The sequence below is a fragment of the Hyla sarda genome, chromosome 1 (assembly GCF_029499605.1).
Source record: "Hyla sarda isolate aHylSar1 chromosome 1, aHylSar1.hap1, whole genome shotgun sequence".
In the NCBI taxonomy this organism is placed as follows: domain Eukaryota; kingdom Metazoa; phylum Chordata; class Amphibia; order Anura; family Hylidae; genus Hyla; species Hyla sarda.
Window position 1 is genome coordinate 402,948,083 of NC_079189.1, and position 19,844 is coordinate 402,967,926.

General features: G+C 40.7%; 1 protein-coding gene across 7 annotated transcripts in view; it reads left to right on the top strand.

Moving 5' to 3' along the window:
- Nucleotides 1-19,844, top strand: part of ADCY4 (adenylate cyclase 4) — a 68,843-nt gene that overhangs the window by 34,754 nt on the left and 14,245 nt on the right. For 6 of the 7 annotated variants that reach the window (XM_056528215.1, XM_056528201.1, XM_056528196.1 and 3 more), the window contains exons 3-14: nucleotides 2,644-2,841; nucleotides 2,927-3,091; nucleotides 3,218-3,367; nucleotides 3,690-3,835; nucleotides 3,968-4,079; nucleotides 4,162-4,289; nucleotides 10,664-10,822; nucleotides 10,917-11,049; nucleotides 11,544-11,723; nucleotides 11,944-11,987; nucleotides 13,982-14,062; nucleotides 14,151-14,220. In XM_056528215.1, the coding sequence (XP_056384190.1) occupies nucleotides 2,644-2,841; nucleotides 2,927-3,091; nucleotides 3,218-3,367; nucleotides 3,690-3,835; nucleotides 3,968-4,079; nucleotides 4,162-4,289; nucleotides 10,664-10,822; nucleotides 10,917-11,049; nucleotides 11,544-11,723; nucleotides 11,944-11,987; nucleotides 13,982-14,062; nucleotides 14,151-14,220 (1,566 nt within the window). The remainder of the gene's footprint in view (nucleotides 1-2,643; nucleotides 2,842-2,926; nucleotides 3,092-3,217; nucleotides 3,368-3,689; nucleotides 3,836-3,967; nucleotides 4,080-4,161; nucleotides 4,290-10,663; nucleotides 10,823-10,916; nucleotides 11,050-11,543; nucleotides 11,724-11,943; nucleotides 11,988-13,981; nucleotides 14,063-14,150; nucleotides 14,221-19,844) is intronic. The other variant, XM_056528234.1, reaches the window with a different exon arrangement.

Here is a 19,844-nt window from a genome sequence, read left to right on the forward strand (position 1 = left end):
GAAGATAGCAAAACATTTTTCAGATGTCAACATCCTCTGTTCGAAATGTAATTAAGAAATGGCAGTCATCAGGAACAGTGGAAGTTAAAGCAAGATCTGGAAGACCAAGAAAATATCAGATAGAACAGCTCGCAGGATTGTGAGAAAAACAATTCAAAACCCACGTTTGACTGCCCAATCCCTCCAGAAAGATCTGGCAGACACTGGAGTTGTGGTACACTATTCCACTATAAAGAGATACTTGTACAAATATGGTCTTCATGAAAGAGTCATCAGAAGAAATCCTCTTCTACGTCCTCACCACAAAAATCAGTGTTTGAACATATAGACAAACCTGATGCATTTTGGAAACAAGTTCTGTGGACCGATGAGGTTAAAGTTTTACTTTTTGCCCGGAATGAGCAAAGGTACATTTGGAGAAGAAGGGGAACAGAATTTAATGAAAAGAACCTCTGTCCAACTGTTAAGCATGCAGGTGGATCAATCAAGCTTTGGGGTTGTATTGCAGCCAGTGGCACAGGGAACATCTCACGAGTAGAAGGAAAAATGGATTCAATAAAATTTCAGCAAATTTTGGATGCTAACTTGATGCCATCTGTGAAAAAGCTGAAGTAAAAGAGAGGATGGCTTCTACAAATGGATAATGATCCTAAATACACCTCGAAATCCACGGGGGATTACATCGAGGCGTAAACTGAAGGTTTTCCCATGGCCTTCACAATCTCCTGACCTCAACATAATTGAAAATATATGGATAGACCTTAAAAGAGCAGTGCATGACAGACAGCCCAGAAATCTCAAAGAACTGGAAGACTTTTGTAAGGAACAATGGGCAAAGATACCTCAAACAAGAATTGAAAGACTCTTGGCTGGATACAAAAAGCGTTTACAAGCTGTGATACTTGCCAAAGGGGGCAGTACAAGATATTAACTCTGCAGGGTGCCCAAACTTTTGCAGATGTCATTTTTTTGTTTTCTGTTATTTTAAAAGTGTAAATGATGGAAATAAAATCTAACTTTTGTTGACATATTATAAGAATGTCTAATCTGTAATTTGATGCCTTTTGGAGATTTTTTCATCTTTCCTTGGTTTCTTTATGCACATTAATACAAATTTTTACCTGGGGTGCCCGAACTTTTGATCCCCATTGTATGAGGACGGGATATGAAGTCAAAAGCTTCCTCCTTTGTTGATTTTCTTCCCCCAACAAGGATTAGGAAGGAAAAAACGGGCAATGCCGGGAACTCAGCTAGTTATATATATATATATATATATATATTAGCCCGGGGGGGGATGAGGGGGGGGGGGGGAGAGAAATTATGGCACAAGGGCATTAAGATGGAGAGGGGGGGAGGGATAATGGCAAAAGTGGATTAAGATGGAGGGGGGGGGGGGAGGGGGGCGAGTAATGATGATTCCCCCCCCCCCTCCATCTTAATCCACTTGTGCTGTTATTCCCCCCTCCCTCTGGTCCCTTTTTGCCATTATTCCCCCCTTCCTCTGATCCCCTTTTGCCATATTGAATAATAATGGCACAAGGGGATTAAGATGGAGGGGGGGGATAATGGAAAAAGAGGAACAGAGGGAGGAGGGAATAATGGCACAATGGGATTAAGCATTGCATTAGTATAAAGGTAAGCACATACCATTGTGAAATAAGTAATTTTATGACTTTTTTTGCCTGCGGGTACCCCTCGCGCTCAAGTTCCGCACGAGGGATACCCGCAGACAAACTTACACCCTTTTGGGGGTGCAGTCACGAAAAAAGGTTGAAAACCACAGTTCTTACCAATTGGGTTAGAGATTCTGACCCTTCTATTTGCTGCATCACTCAGTTCTGGAAGTGCAGCAATGATGTCCCATATGCTGAGCTCATGACACTGCAGCATGTCACTGTGTTGGCAGTCACGTGCAGGAAGACCTCGCTGAAACCAGTGATTTGTTGAACAATACAGGAAATTGTTGCAGCACTTGTGATAATGGACACTGAAGCACAGTTTTTTCCTATTTTGTCACAATGGTTCTTACCTGTAGACATGTTTTTTTTTTTTAAACTTACTTTTTTATTGTTAAGTATTTGCTGTATATCCAGTGGGCATGTATGGACTAGTAATACTTTTACTAGAAAAGGGAGCAGTTAATCTCACACATAAACAGATGTATGTCAAGTAGTTGTCACATGATGATGGGTAAACCTACTTTTATTACTAACTTAACATCCCCAGGCTGGAGCACTTTCCTCTGCTTGGTGCAGCTTGAGGCTCTTGTGAACGCTGTTTGTTATACCTGTACTTTGGATAAGGCACTAAATTAGAGAAACGTGGCAACCCTTATTATTGTTCCATAACAGCACGTGGAATGTTTCCCTGCAACTTGTATTATGAAAGCAATGAGCAAGAGTGACATGTCCACTAATCTACCTATCCAGATTTCCATTGCAGTTATAAAATAGTAACCTAAATATTGATGTGTGTTCATTTAAAGGCTAAATCTACTAAATCCTTATCAGTACAGTATGAACTGGGAAAGGGCACTATTTGGCCCTTCGTTATATATTTCCAGTCTACTATATAATAGGACAACATGGAGAATGTTTTTCGATGGGTATGGTTATATGACTCTCTTTTGTATTTACTCTGTAGACCTTCTCGGACAACCTGGGCTTCCTGATAAGTGTTTTCTGTGCCCTGGGAGTGTTTGCTTTACTCTTCATTCTGGTGTGCATAAAAAGCGTGCTACAGAAGGGTATGAAACTGCTGGCTGTTATCATCTGGGGATGCCTAGTCGCCATGGGCTATGCATTTATATTCACTAGCCACATTGTGACTCCATGGGATCAGGTAATTAGGACAATCTACAATATTTGGCAGCATATTATAAATATTGTCTACTTCTGCCTATTCAAATATGCTTTGTTCTGTTAAGGTTTATTGGACGCTGTTTGTGACTATCAGCCTGTACACCATGTTACCTTTAAGTATGAAAGGGGCAATCTTTGCTGGACTTAGCTGTTCCCTATCACATATCATTGTACTCAGTGTTTACGTATCTTCATCAAGTCATCAACCTGCTGGAGAATTTGCCTTGCAGGTAGGAATCTCTCCAGTCCATAGCTGATCATTCCCCTTGTACTGACTATGATAAAACGTTTCTATATTATGTAATCTTATGTAATTTGTTTATTGAAAACTTACTGGTTGTCATAATTTTTGGCAGATTATAGCAGATGTGGTCATCTTGCTGTGCGGTAATGTAGTTGGAGGTTATCACAAACGCGTCACGGAAAGTGCATTGAAGGACACCTACCACGAAGCTATCAATTTTATTCATTCCCGACGCAAATTGTACTCGCAAGAGAGGCAGCAGGTATGGTAACATTTTGTTCCATGAGTGTAAGCTAAGGTACATGGTATTCTTCCGTCTCCAGTAGTAGACTTGCCTTTTGGTTTCTATTGAATGCATGTATGTTTTGCTATACTGGAATTTTTTATCGGGACGTGTTTTGACTAACAAAATATGATTATTAGATTAATCTATTTATCAATATTTCTTCATTGATATGCTTCCATAATAGAGGTTCTTAGTACATTCTACATAATAGTTGAGTTGGACCATGCTTATTAGATTCAGTACATTTGTCGGTATCTAGGTTCTTTTGTGTCTTACACTCTATTTTCCTGCCTTCCAGGAGCAGCTGCTGCTTTCAATTCTGCCACAGTACATTGCAACAGAGATGAAAGAAGAGATCATAGCGAGATTAAAAGAAAAGCGACCACAGCAAGAAAGTACCAACAACTTTCATAATCTTTATATAAAGCGGCACAAAGATGTAAGGTGTGTAAATGCGAATCTTGGTCTTGAACCTCACATGAATGACATTGAGATACATCACTGTAATGTCTGCAATTTTTTTTTTTGGGCTCATGACGAGTCACTGTTCAGATAAATTGTATCCTTGTCTTACAGCATCCTGTATGCAGACATTGTCGGCTTTACACTTCTTTCCAGTGAGTGCTCCCCCAAAGAGTTGGTACTCATGTTGAATGAGCTTTTTGGGAAGTTTGACCAGATTGCTAAGGTGAATACTGAAGGAATAGATGAAGTTTTTTTACACAAAACAGAAGGATGTGAAGACTTAGGTGATGTTTTGTCTTATGCAGGAAAATAACTGCATGCGTATCAAGATTTTGGGTGACTGCTATTACTGTGTGTCTGGGCTACCCGAATGTTTGCCAGACCATGCCAAGAACTGCGTACAGATGGGCTTAGATATGTGCCAAGCTATAAGGTGAGAGACCTAATGACATTCTTTTATTGTTCTATATTGTGTTTGAAAGTCAAAAATCTTATAGGCTTAGTAATGTTGGTGTGAGCTGCCATATTGCTTCTTTCTAAAAATCATGAATAGTCTAAACTGATTCTGCAATGGTCACAAAACGTTTGTGACAATGGTGGATATTTTTTAAAATCTGTGCAGAGGAAAAGTTGACCTGTTGCCTATGGTAACCAATTAGATTGTCTTTGTTTGTTTTTTAAAGCCTGTAAAAAATAGCAAAATGGTTGGTTGCTATGGGCAACTGATCAATTTTTCCTCTGCACAAGTTTTGATAAGTCTCCCCCCCCCCCCCCCCATGACTTTTTAACAATGAGTCAGTGAACATAATTGCAATTAGTAAAAAATTATTCTCTAAGAAAGAAAAAAAAACGATAAGGTGGAAATTGTCATTGTCTTCAGGATTTTTTTCTGAGCTACTTAGCGGTTTATGAAAAACATGCACCTCTTTGTTATATTTGTGAGAAAAACAAAAGACGTATGCCCAGTAAAACGGTGGTAAAAAGAACTTAGTCAGATAATGATACGTTCCCCCAGTGGTATTGAAGACTTGCCTGTCTAAAAACTTTGCTATGGTAATGTCTGATAGTAGAGGAGGCTATTTTCATCCAGTGTCTGCTTAGTTGCCAGTTTCTTTCACGATGCAAAGTCCTACCAACATGTAATTTACGATAACTGAATTTCTAGTAATAAATGTATTTATTTTATTCTGTCATTTCTTTGAAAAAGAAAAAAAATACAAACTATCTTCCCCCAAACTAGGAAATGCATAGCCTCTTCAGTTTATACTTTTGTCATTATGGAACTGTACTTAAATCCACCAATTTGCACAGGTCAGATGTGTTTCCTAGGCAACTACAAAGTAGCAGGTACTGAATAATTCCTTGTATTTCCCTTCCTTTCTCCCATGCTTCACAGTATTGGAAAATAAAGAGAATTTTCTCACTTAAAGATTTTTTTTTTAATCATAGTTAGAACTCCAATAATTTCCACACACACAAAATCAAACTGGATATACAAGTTATCTAATACCAGGAATTTTTATTCCAAGAATGTATTTATTTTTTTCACAAAAATGCTGTTATTACCCCAAATTTTTCATTTGCACAAGGGGTAATAAGAGAAAATGTCCATTTGTAACCCCATTGCTTCTAAGTATCGAAATACCCGATATGTGGACGTAATGTTCTGTGCGGGCACAAAACAGGGCTCAAGAGTCAAAGAGCTATGTTTGCATTTGAGGCCTATAACATATCGGTAGCTGGTTGCATACATTCAGAGGAAAATAAAAAAAAAAGAAACACCCACATGTGACCCCATTACAGACATTACACCCCTGAGGAAGGTGTATAGGGGTGAAGTGGACATTTTGAATAGACGGGTGTTTCCTAAATTTAGTTTCCAAGAATGGGTGAAGTGTAGTTTGGGAAAAATGAAAATTGCAATTTTCCTATTGATATGCCAACTATGTACCCAGAATGATGACCAACGCATAGCCAAAAGTAAAACGTGTGCCCGATACAAACCTTATGCTCTACTTTATCATTCTGGGAATGTTTTGTGTGTGGCCGTCCTAAAATTGTTACCTGAAAATGTGCACACCGCTCAGGTGGGGAGAATGCACTGTGCATTTGAGGCAACATGCAAACCCCCAATGCAAGTGACTCGGTGACCCATTTTTGGAAAAAATTCCCAAAGAGGTGTTATCAGGGGTATTTTGTCAAGGTTTTTTAGGGGGCAATTTTGTGGTTTGTGGGTTTAAAATTTGGAGGACAATGTACTGTGGACAGATACATTGGGGTCAAATTATGGGAAATTAAAATGGGGTAAGAGGATTAAGAATGTAGTACTACATGGAAGTGTGGTACTCCCTAAAGCAATCTTAAAGCAATCTTTAATGCAGAGGCACACACTGCAACCGTCCCTTCTTTCCAGAGTGGGGGACCTCACCTGGAAAGTATTGGCCTGGGATAATCCTGGCACCTACTGTTCTAGTTCCAAGGGAACTCAGGTCTGCTCTTTCCCGGTCCCCGAAGATCAGGGCCTTGAGGACCTCCTCTTGGAACTGAATATATGTCCCTGTGTTGCCAGCGTACTGGGACAGTACAGAAGAGTTGTACATGGCAACCTGGACCTGGACCTTTTAGACAGCAACTTTTTTTTACTATGCCTGGGTTTTCCACATGGCATTATGTGGCTTGAGGACTTGATCAGAGAGATCAACTCCCCCCCCCCCCATATACTGATTGTACGCCACTATACAATCAGGCTTGAAGACCGGTATCATGGTACCTCGCACAGGGACAGGAGTGCTGCTGTTACCATGAATTGTGGTCAGCATAAGGACATCCCCTTTGTCCTTCACTGGTAAGGGCCCTGCTCTCACTCCTGGGGATAGGTGTTTAGAAGGGATAGGTTGGGAGGCCTCTCTGATTCTTCCACAAGGTCCCACAAGTGGATGTGGATATGGCAGCGAGGGATTTGAATAGAGGGATACTGGTATAAAAATTATCCACATAAAGATGGTAACCCCTATCCAGCAGTGAGTGCAAAATGTCCCACACGAGTTTCCCGCTAACACCCAGAGTGGGGGGACATTCTGCTTGTTCAATACGGGAATCCCGTCCCCCGTACACTCTAAACTTTTAAGTGTGCCCTGGGGTACTCTCACAAAGTTTGTAGAGTTTCACACTATTCCTCGTCCGCTTAGTGGGAATGTATTGGAGGAAGATGAGTCTCCCCTTAAAACTAATTAGAGACTCCTCAATAGAGACCTCCCTTTGGGGTACTTAGGCCTCTAAAAATTATTACCCAAAGTGATCAATGAACAGCCTGATTTTGTACAGGCGGTCATACGCAGGATCACCTTGGGAGGATATGCTGCATTATCGGCGTAATGCAGGCATTTCTGTATGGCCTCCAAACGTTCCGTGTCATGGCCATACTGTAGAGTGGGGTCTGGTAAAGGACGTCCCCACTCCAGTATTGCCTGACACAGGATTTTTTGGGAGGCGGAGTTAGTGGTGTGTGTGTGTGTGTGCATGCACTAGATAACAGTGTGCGATCCACGATCACACACCGTTAGGGGGCAAAAAAAATGGTCTGCGCCCCAAACGTGGGGGGCAGACCACAGCTCTCGAACAGGGCTTGGGTCATGAAACTAAAGGTGTTGCAGACCGTACACTGTTCACTGTAGGGGAACATTAACGTTATATTTTTGATAGTTTGGGCATTTAAACACGCGGCGATACCAGATATGTGTGGTGAGGGTGTGATGAGGACAGATGAAATTACCCTAGGGGCAGATAGCATCAACCCCTTGTGTTCTTGATGCAAGTGGGTTGTTTATCCTCTACACCACCTGAAGGAATCCTGGGCTAGGCACGGGGGCAAATAATGACTCTGACGCCAAGTTACCGTACAACGGCAGCTTTAGGGAGTCAGACAGATGGAATAGACTATACAGCTTGGCTAGGCCCATGGAGGTGACCAGTGAATTCAGAGACCACAGGGCTTGCTGGGACTTTATGGTGGACTGGGACAATTTGATGCAGGCCACGCTGACTTGAGACAGGTTGACTTTGACTAACTTGACTGAGACTGACTATACCCCGTTTGTAGCTTAACAGGTTTTGACTTGGACCTGGGGGGTAGTGGACTTGTGGATCCATGGCTGCGTGGTAGAATTTTGGCTTCCTCTGGACTCCAGACACACACCTAGGACTTGACCTCACTGTAGTTCAGCAAAGACTTCAAGAGCTAAGAGAGCGAGCTAGCTCCACCCAGGGCTTATATGGGGGAGACAAGGAGGGGTCCCATAGGTCACCCTTAGGTCACATGGTCACTGATACCTCACTGGGTTACAATCACGTGACAAAAGGTTAATCACATGACAACAGGTCTTAAAGCTATAACACATTTTATGTACATCATACTGCATAACATAGGTATTTAAGGGAGTAGGTAGAACAAAAAAACAGGGAGGGGCCTGGGGTCACTGTATGGAGTCTGCCGGACAGGGAAGCTAGGGTACAGGGGTGCAACTCCTGTACTGGGCCACCACATATCTAATTCTTTTTTTTACGCTTTTTAGGATAAAAGGGGAAAAGGGGCCATTAGAACTTTTATTGGGGGGAGGGGCTGTTTCACATTTAAAAAAAAACTTTTTTTAATTTTATTTTTTAATGCTTTTTATGTCCCCTCAGGGGACTATTTATAGCAATCCTTAGATTACATATACTGAACAGTGCTATGCATAGGCATAGCACTGATCAGTACTATCGGCGATCTTCAGCTCTGGTCTGCTCAATCTCAGACCAGAGCAGAAGACCCAGGAATGACAGCTGGAGCAGGTAAGGGGACCTCCGGCCACGGGCGATCCGATCATTCAGTTTAAAAACTGCATTGCCATAGATCCAGTGATCTGTGTTGATCACGGCATCTGAGGGGTTAATGGGGGACATTAGCGCAATTGCTGATGTCCGCCATTACCGGCGGGTCCCTGGCTGCTGATAGCAGCCAGGACCTGCTGTGCATGATGCGAGCACCAGTGCGGTGCTCGTGTCATGTACAGGACGTAAATGTACATCCTGGTGCGTTAGGGCATACATTCACGTCCTATGTCATTAAGGGGTTAAGTAACAGGGTGCAAGTGCGTACCTGTATGCCCTTCGACCTGGAGGGGTTAAAAATCTACATGTGTAAACCCACTCTTAAACTCTTAAGGTGCGTTAGGGTGTACATTCACGTCCTATGTCATTAAGGGGTTAAGTAACAGGGTGCAAGTGCGTACCTATATGCCCTTCGTCCTGGAGGGGTTAAAAATCTACATGTGTAAACCCACCCTTAAGGTGGCTCCTGTTACTCCTGGAGGAAGGAAGTGCTATTATTACTGGAGTTTCCTTTATAAAAAAAAGATTTCCCACTAGTTCACATCATTTTAATACTGTACATGAAGTTTAGCTTGTGGCGTGCGTATGTGTTTTTAGTACACAGCAACCCTCTGCAAGCAAATGCTTTTCCAAGATTAAATCGCTCAAATAACAAAAGAAAAACAGATCTATTCAGCTGTTGTCTTCATAAATGTAACAACTAAAGAAAATAGGGCTTAAAGGGGTACTCCAGCCCTAAGACATCTTATCCCCTATCCATAGACTTGCATTGAGGGGGTGGGGTGTGACGTCACACGGGGCGGAGTCATGACGTCACAATACTCTGTCCCCGTCGTAGGTAGGCATAAGACTTGGAGCCACCGGCGCTTCCTGCAGTGCTCACAGGTGGGTCCTGCATGCTAGATTGCGGGACCCCCGCGATCAGACATCTTATTCCCTATCCTTTTGGAAAGAGGATAAGATGTCTTAGAGCCGGAGTACCCCTTTAAGTGATCGCAAAAAAAAAATCTTAAGAGTCCAGATGGGTTCTGCAGTACCGGTAAAAGATATAGGCCCCCATTCTACAACTCGTTGCCATAGACCAATGCAGACATGAATCTTTACCTCATAGTAATCTTGAGTCTGAAGCGCTCGACATTTATCTCCTAGAACCAACCATGTAACTTGATTTTAGTTGGGGCTCAGATAAATTTGTCATACCTTGTCTATGAAAATCTTCTTTACAGCAAATTATCAACCGTTACTTTTAACTAAATAGAAAGATTTGACACAGCGGTCCAATAATACCAAAAAGGGAGGCATCCATGAAATAAATGTGCAACCACAATTACCAAATTATGAAGATTTATTGGAAGGAAAAAGTAAAGTAGGTTACAGAGAATTCTAAACCAGAATCATATAAATTAGGATAAATATAGGATGACCTGAGGAACAAATCTATTTTTTCAGACTCATCATCAACCAACTGGAAACTTCCACTTAGGATTCACATAGAGTAATATGATCGGTTTTCATAAAAAAAAAATGTTTTTCATTTAAGACTTTCAGCTAAACATAATATTCAATGGTGGAATCAAACACTTTACTTCACTTTCCCATGGGCGTTGCTAGGTTGAGAAGAATTTACCTTTACCTACAGTAGACTTTATTATGCCTCGAAGTTTAAGTACAGTGTTCCACACTGTTTTATGGTAAAATAATTGTTGCACACGGTTTACTCATTTTCCCCATGCTTTTGGAGTTGAAACCCAGAAATATCAGACCAGAAGGCAGTTTCCTGCAGATAGTTACATACATATGGAACATTTTTATAAAATGTATTCATTTATTTGTTTCTGTAACCAAAATAAATATGCAAAGTTGGAATTTCAACTACAGTACAGTTTCTAACTACAGTACATTTCACTAACTGAACACTTGTTTTCACCATTTCTCCAGGAAATTGCGCAAAGCCACCGGTGTGGATATTAATATGCGTGTTGGAGTGCATTCGGGAAATGTGTTGTGTGGGGTGATTGGGCTCCAGAAATGGCAGTATGATGTCTGGTCACATGATGTAACCCTTGCCAATCACATGGAAGCAGGAGGAGTGCCGGGGTAAGATTGGATTTCTACTATATTACTTCTTTTTTAATGAATGTTCTGTTTGCACCAACAACTCAATCCTATTGGTTTGTCCATAATTCTTTAGGAGAGTGCACATCACACAGGACACTCTGTCGCACCTTGGAGGTGACTATGAAGTTGAAGACGTGACATACAGCCAGAGAGACCAGTATCTTAAAGATAATAACATAAAAACATACTTGGTCATTGACCCCAGAGTGAGTCCAAACAGATAAGTCTAGAAGTTAACTGTTTAATTTTAAACTTTCATGATCCATATTCCTGATGTGATACATGCCCTGTAATTAAAGGGGTTCTCTGCTTTGTACAATACCTACTTGTTAGAAAAGTCCCTTGATAAAAAGCTCATTACAAACTATCCCCTGGCAGGACCTGCAGCACCACCACAGGTGAAATTTAAGGATTGTACATATCATCAGTGGTTTGTGTGTTAAATACAGGAGAGGACATTCTACCCAGCCTTTCTACCCACCCTTTAGTCTGAGCAAGGTGTGATGATTTTCACTTTGGGGACCCCCTTTTATTAATTTAGGATTTTATTACTAGTGTATATGAAGATGGTTTTACTATGCAAGGCAACCAATAATCAATGTTTCCCATGTGTTGTTAGGAACTATGTACCTGCTTTATTAACAGGGTGGGAAAAACATTTTACTGATATTTTGGTAAACTTGTATGTCCATTCTGTCAGGTTAGTGACAACAGTGAGGAAGATGACATACTGCCTACAAAGTCTGCTGAGGTCACCAAGACAAGGGCATCTGTCCGTATGACACGCTACCTGGAATCTTGGGGAGCTGCTAAACCATTTGCTCATCTAAATCATAGAGACAGCCTTATACCTGAAAGCCTCAGCACCTCCCGCATTATGGTAAGTTTCCATACATCTATTATTTGTTAATGATATCTTTCTTTCTGTACAGAGGAGTGTGCTAGGGCTGAGATAATTAAGCTGGCCCAAGGAAATTGCTAGTGGTTTTAAGACAAATATTGCTACACAATGAATAAACCATAGATGCATTCTTAATTCAATGACTGATTGATTTATGTTTAGCATTTTCTTTAATACACCTTTGTTTTATTGTTTCCAGGATCTGCCAATGTCTGCTATGCCTCAATACAGAAATACGGACAAGTAGGAGCAGGAATCTTCTTGTCCCTTGCTGCTTTATGCTTTCTACATGCCCTTGTGATGTCTTATGAACTTATATACTCTTTAAAGAATGTGCTACATGTTCTCCTGCTTGGCCCTTCTGTCCTGTGGCTTCCATGTGTCTGATGTCAGCACAGCTTCTTGTGAGAAGAGACTATCTGTCTGTGTCCTCCTTTGTCTCCATAGTGTTTGTTCTACGTGTTTTAGTACCTTTAGTCCCCATTTCTCGCTTGTTTTTATTTCATGTTTATTAAAATCATAGTGAATGTGTTGTGGCCAACTGGGGTGATGTGACTGGAATAAAGGTTGTGACACCAGGATAGTGTTGACCTCCACATTCCAAGGATAGTAGCTTCCTGGGCCAAGCGATGGAGTAATAACAGCAACAGATGCAGGGTTAATGAAACTACAAAATTTTACTCAGGAACTTGCAAAAATATGCAGGAACAGTTCAACAGTCGCTGAAGTTTTCTTCAGGGAGCACAGTTGCTTCAGGGCACTATGCGACTTGTAGTCCTCACTGACTATTTAGCCGCTTGCTTGCTGAATCAGGTTTAGACGGATCTGGATTTGATTGTATAACTTGTATAAGACTTGGGAGCTAACCAACACTGACTCTGCTCTCCACTTAGGAATCATGTATCAGGGCTTACCACCAGGTTTAGGCTGTAGATTTGTGGAGTTGTCCGAGGCTTTCTATGTTCTGTATTCCTCTTCTTTGCTAATAGGGTTAGTGGCATCTTTGTGTAGACCTTAAAGTGTAATTTAGGACTCTGGTCCCAGTTTATTGCATGGTAAAGAGTAGTGATTGGATCCAGTTTCAAGCCAATTGATATTACTTTGATGAGCCCTATAGACATGGCAAATGTGCCAGCTTACTGAAAATAGATGGCTCTGGCAATGTCTTTCTGATTTCTGGTTATCAGCTCATTTAGCTGACAGCTTTTTCCTTCAAACACTATATAAATGTGGAGACAAGTCGCTGCTAGATACTTACATGTACAGTATGCCAGTGGATTAGGGGTGCATTCACATCATGATAAGTGCCTCCAAAACAGGGATAAATTAGCAGAAGTTTAAAATTGCCTACTGATATATCCTTGTTTGGATCAGCACAGGCCCTATTCAAACCAATTACCTAAATATAGTCTCCTAGTGACTATATTTTGGTCCTCTTTTAAGCATATCCATGTTTTGGCTTGGACTCGAAAACACAGCTGACCAAGCAAGAACTGTAAGGCTCCTTTCACACTATGAATTTCTCCGTTTACAAACTTCCGTCACCAGTTCCGTCACTACAGTTGCAAAACCCCTGACGGCCATGACTAAATTGCATTGCAGCCTATGGGGTTTTGTAACTGCCCGTTTGCACCCGTATATGCCAGTAATTCATTACGGGCGTTATACAGTGACGGATCGTGGCGGAAAAGTTACTGCATGCAACTGCATTTGTAACGGACGGGTTTTGCAGCTGTAGTGACGGAACTGGTGACGGAAGTTTGTAAACGGAGAGATTCATAGTGTGAAAGGAGCCTAATACACTCGGAAAATGACCAGAGTTTAGTCACCTAGAGTTACTGGTTTGAATGAGGCCCGTGACAATCCAAGCACAGATACTCTGGCAGACGATTTTGAGCTTCAGCTGACGTAGCCATGCCTCGGAAACACTACTGGTGGTGTGAACCCAGCCTTATCCCCAGTATAGCAAAGGACAGTCTGTTGTATTCCAACATCTGTTTTAAGGGGACAGTCTAGAGGATCCCATGTACCTTAGCTTTTCTGTGTAGTCTTTAATGTGTGGTTGGGCAGCTATAGACCTGTTTGGAAATGCATCTACTCGGAGCGTCTGTATATAAAGATATTTGTAAAAAACATGTTTCCAATCCACATTTTCATTGTATTTGGTTTTCTGGTTGTTTTTCATCCACTGGTTTCCCCTGCTTCCATTTTTTTTTCATTGAGTTTTTTTCTTTAAGGTTTCGTTCTCCAAAAGAGGCAAATGAGTCTACAAATGATAACAGTATCTCCAGTATTTTGGAAGAACTTAAATCCTTGAGGTACTTATTATTTATAAATTGTCTTTTATTGTGTCTCTGTACAATAATAACTGTCTCTAACCATATAATATGGATTTGTCTCCATCAGACAATGGAAGAAGTCTGAAGATTTTAACCGAGTCACTCTGTATTTCAACCAGAAAGCCATAGAAAAAGAGGTACAGTATGATTTTATACTGTACTGTTTATTTCTGATGTCTGTTATGAGCATCTAGCAGACCAGATATTTAAAAGGGTACTCTGGTGGAAAACATTTTTTTTTATTAACTTGTGCCAGAAAGTTATACAGATTTGTAAATTACTTCTATATAAAAATCTTAATCCTTCCAGTACTTATAAGCTGCTGTATCCTCCAGAGGAAGTTCTTTTATTTTTAATTTCCTTTCTTCCTGACCACAGTGCTGTTTGCTGACACCTCTGTTCATTTTAGGAACTGTCCAGAGTAGGAGGCAAATCCCCATAGCAAACCTCTCCTGCTCTGGACAATTCCTGACATGGACAGAGGTGTCAGCAGAGAGCACTGTGGTCAGACAGAAAATAAATTCAAAAAGAAAAGAACTTCCTCTGGAGCATACAGCAGCTGATAAGTACTGGAAGGATTAAGAAATGTACAAAGTAATTTACAAATCTGTAGAACTTTCTGGTACAAGTTGATTAAAAAAAAAAAGGGGATAAGCCTCTGATCCAGGGGTCTGACTTCTGAGAACAACCTCCCCCCCCCCCTTCCCCTGTACGATCTTCAGATCATAGCCCCTTCTCGCCCTGTGCATGCAGTGGCATTCCATGAGCTCCACTGCATTCTGTTCTCAAGCACTAAAGATATGCGATCGCTGTACTCTGGACTCCCTCGCGCTACTATAGACAGTGCATGGAGCAAGTATGCAAGTTGGGATGGGGCCCCAATCTGGAGATGGGGGAGGGGTGCAACCTCTGAGATCAGGTATAAGTTTTGAAGTACTGGAGTAACCCTTTTTAATTTCATTAAGGTCAACAGGGCTGAGCTTCAATATCAAACACAACCTGTAGCCAGATGTGGTGCTGGTTTTTGGGGGGAAAACTGCCTTTTTTTAAAATCCTGGATAACCCCCTTAATATCTCTGTGTAGACCTCAAAAATTGCAGCAGGCGGTATTGTCTTGTTACATTACTTTCCTACTGAAAGAAAGAGCCAGTGTTTGAGAGAGGAAAAAACTTGTAATAAATTATTCACATGTAGTAGAGTCATCTGAAGGAACAGTTTAGGAATGAATGTTTGCTAAATCTCTTTCTTGATATAATGTTCCAGATTTATAATACCGTACTGTCATATTCTTAGTCCGGGCAGACTTAGACTAGATCAGTGATCCCTGAGTTGTAAATCTGCAGCTTTCAGAATGGTAAGAGTTGTAATTCTGCTTTAACTGTAAATTTAGCCAACAAAAAAAAACAGCTGTGTGAAACTATTCTTATTCATTCTAAAATGTTACCCAGCAGTTTTCATTGCCATATATGGTTCATGGATTAAAGGGGTTATCCAGGAATTTATTTTTTATATATATATATCAACTGGCTCCAGAGAGTTAAAGGGGTACTCCGGTGAAAAACTTTTTTTTTTTTTTTTTTTTATCAACTGGTGCCATAAAGTTAAACAGATTTGTAAATTACTTCTATTAAAAAATATTAATCCTTCCTGTACTTATTAGCTGCTGAATACTACAGCGGAAATTATTTTCTTTTTGAAACACAGAACTGTCTGTTGACATCACAAGCACAGTGCTCTCTGCTGACATCTCTGTCCATTTTTGGAACTGTCCAGAACAGAATAGGTTTTCCATGTTTCCTTTTACCTTGGACAGTACCTAAAATGGACAGAGATGTCAGCAGAGAGCACTGTGCTCATGATATCAGCAGACAGCTCTGTGTTTCAAACGGAAAAGAATTTCCACTGTAGTATTCAGCAGCTAATAAGTATATGAAGGAAGTAATTTACAAATCTGTTTAACTTTCTGGCACCAGTTGATTTAAAAAAAAAAAATAATAATAATAATAATGTTTTTCACCGGAGTACCCCTTTAAGCAGATATGTAAATTACTTCTATTAAAAAATCTTAATCCTTTCAGTACTTATGATCTGCTGAAGTTGAGTTGTTCTTTTCTGTCTAAATGCTCTCTCATGACATCTGTCTCGGGAACCACCCAGTTTAGAAGCAAATCCCGATAGTAAACCTATCCTAGGTTCTGTGCAGTTCCCGAGACTAGCAGAGATGTCAGCAGAGAGCACTGTTGCCAGACAGAAAAGAACAACTCAACTTCAGCAGCTGATAATTATTGGAAGGAGTAAGATTTTTTAATAGAAGTAATTTAAAAATCTTATAGGGAATGGAGAGGCTCCTGTGGGAAGGTATGCAAAGGTGACCCGAGCTACTCAATTTGGCACCTGTACCCAAGGTTACTAAATGATTACTAAAGGTTACTAAATGATAAAAAAAAATATTGAGGCTCAGGGTCAGTAGATAATGTACATACTTGTTTTATTAGATAATAGATAATAAATATCAACCTGGGATCACAGGGCCCTTGTGAATCCACAGGTTCAGAGTGATTTAATGGTAAAATAGGGTTAAAAGGTAATAATTAAATGATAAAAAAAATATATAAAAAAATAAAATAAAAAATACAGATATATATATATATATATATATATATATATATATATAACAATGTATATAGCAAGACCACTAATAAATAATGCACAGCTTAATGGTACTATATAGTTAAATTGTAGCAGCTAATCTCTGTCAGGCTGTCAAATAACCGATCATTAATGCGCTGTGGCAGTCAGAAGAATTGTCTATATAGCTATTTGCACATAGAGTTGCTGTTTCTTGCAGTGTGACAATGTTTCACAATATAGCAGTTATGGTAATCATGTATCCATATGCTAGATGATAGTTCATTAGAAAGTAGCGATCGGGGCAGTCTCTGAACACTTTCACTTTTCAATTAAGTATCGTAGGTTATAAACTATGCGCATAGTAAGGAATATGAAGGTAGAATATGAAGGTAGCTCACCTTCCTATTCCTTACTATGCGCATAGTTTTTTTTTCAATTGCCGGCATATACTGTTATATCAAGGGACCTATATCAATTAAAGGGTACCTCTCATCAAAAAAACTTTTGATATATTATAGATTAATGTATGCAGAATAACTTTACAATTGCATGTTATTAAAAGAAATATGCTTCTTTCTATTTAATTTTTCCACTTTGAAGAAATGACCACTAGGGGTCTCCCTACCAGTCCTGTCAGCAAGCATTTCAGACTCATGCTGGAGTCCTAAACACTACGAGCTGCCAGTCTGCTTTGTTCACAAAGGAGAACACTCAGAGCTGCCAGCCTGCTTTGTTCACAGCCTGTTTGGCTGTGAACAAAGCAGGCTGGCAGCTCTGAGTGTTTAGGACTCCAGCATGAGTCAGAAATGTTTGCTGACAGGACTGATCGGGAAAAATACAATAGAAAGAAGCATATTTTTCATTAACATGCTATTGGAAAGTTATTCAACATTCATTAATCTAAAATATATCAAAAGTTTATTTGATGAGAGGTACCCTTTAATGTGCGGTTTTCACTTCAGTTATTGTTGAGGGGTACAGACATGGGCTCAAACATGTGTAAACCTAGGTGAAATTCTCAAGCCGCATGAAGTAATTGCTGACTGTAATTTACCTCTATGAATAAACCTTGACTAAAAAAAAAAAAATACAACTCCGTTTCGAGATGCAATCTAAAACCCAAAATGCCTGAACTAACCTAAAATACCCAAAATAACCTAAGATGCCCAAAAATCTCTCCAGCTGGCAGTAGTCTTAGCGATTTTGATTCTTTGCCAGTTGTTACTTTGTGCAGCTGTTCCTAAGGATTAACAGTACATATGGTGCCAGTGAGTAAACTTAAATCCTCTCAACTAAAGTCATTTGACACAGGAAGCTAGAAAAATATCTCTTTGAAACGACTGTGAGTAGTGATTTACAGCTGAGATTCGTATAATCACTTTTGGAAAAAAAAATATGAATGGTTTTGCAGAAATGTGGAAAATGTCTTAGGCCACTTATAACTACAGCAGCTATGCCATGCTAAGACCAGCTATCACATACTCCCTGCACAGACTAGGAATATTTTAAACCTCACATTTTTCTACTGAATTTCCATAGAGATATGTTATACATGTATTTTATGCTATTTTGGATGATGATCCACCATTCAGCAGTTGTCCAGGATTATAGAGAAGGATCTGCTTTTTTCTGTCCGTGGGATTTGTCAGGCATTGCAGTCCAGCTCCTTTCATTTAACCCCTTAAGGACCGGGGTTTTTTCCGTTTTTGCACTTTTGTTTTTTGCTCCTTGCCTTTAAAAAATCATAACTCTTTCAATTTTGCACCTAAAAATTCATATGATGGCTTATTTTTTGCGCCACCAATTCTACTTTGTAATGACGTCAGTCATTTTGCCCAAAAATCTACGGTGAAATGGATAATAAAAATCATTGTGAGACAAAATTGAAAAAAAAAAAAACGCTGTTTTGTAACTTTTGGGGGCTTCCGTTTCTACGCAGTAAATTTTTCGGTAAAAATGAAACCTTATCTTTATTCTGTAGGTCCATATGATTAACCCCTTAAGGAAGCAGGACGTAAATGTACGTCCTGGTGAGGTGGTACTTAACGCACCAGGACGTACATTTACGTCCTGTGCATAACCGCGGGCATCGGAGCGATGCCCGTGTCATGCGCGGCTGATCCTGGCTGCTGATCGCAGCCAGGGACCCGCCGGCAATGGCCGACGCCCGCGATCTCGCGGGCGTCCGCCATTAACCCCTCAGGTGCCGGGATCAATACAGATCCCGGCATCTGCGGCAGTGCGCGATTTGAATGAATGATCGGATCGCCCGCAGCGCTGCTGCGGGGATCCGATCATTCATAACGCCGCACGGAGGTCCCCTCTCCTTCCTCCGTCCGGCTCCCGGCGTCTCCTGCTCTGGTCTGTGATCGAGCAGACCAGAGCAGAAGATAGCCGATAACACTGATCCGTTCTATGTCCTATACATAGAACAGATCAGTATTAGCAATCATGGTATTGCTATGAATAGTCCCCTATGGGGACTATTCAAGTGTAAAAAAAATGAAAAAAAAATGTAAAAGTAACAGTAAAAAAAAAGTGAAAAATCAGGAGGCAGATAGGGACCCTCCGGCTGTCCTGTAAGGGTAGGGACCCTCCGGCTGTCCCTGAGCTAACCGGCATGCTTTCACTTTCACTTAATAGCGCGTAGCACCGCGATCAATGCCGCGCGCTATTAGCCACGGGTCCCGGCCGTTGTTAGAGGCCGGGCCTGACCCGCTATGGGCCGTGGCCCTGCGTTATAGATCAGGAGTGGACATATGACGTTCCAGTACATCATGTGTCCTTAAGAGGTTAAATAGGGATAAACTGCATTACCAGACAAAGCCAATGGACTGATGTTGCACTGTTTATGGGGAAAAGGAAGATGCTTATCTCAAATTCTGGACAGCTCCTTTTAACAGAAAGATGCAGCTATAATCTATGGGTATGTTTGCATTACGGAATTTCTGCGTGCAGAAGTGCGCTGAAACATTCTGCAGCACGAATCCATTAACCCACTCACATTGCGGAATTTCATCAGCGGAAAATTGTGCTGCAGAAATGTATCCGTGAAAACATGTTTATTCCCTTTTGTTTAGAGAATCCCTTTTGTTTAGAGAGAAAGTGACAGAGCAAAATGTGTTGACAC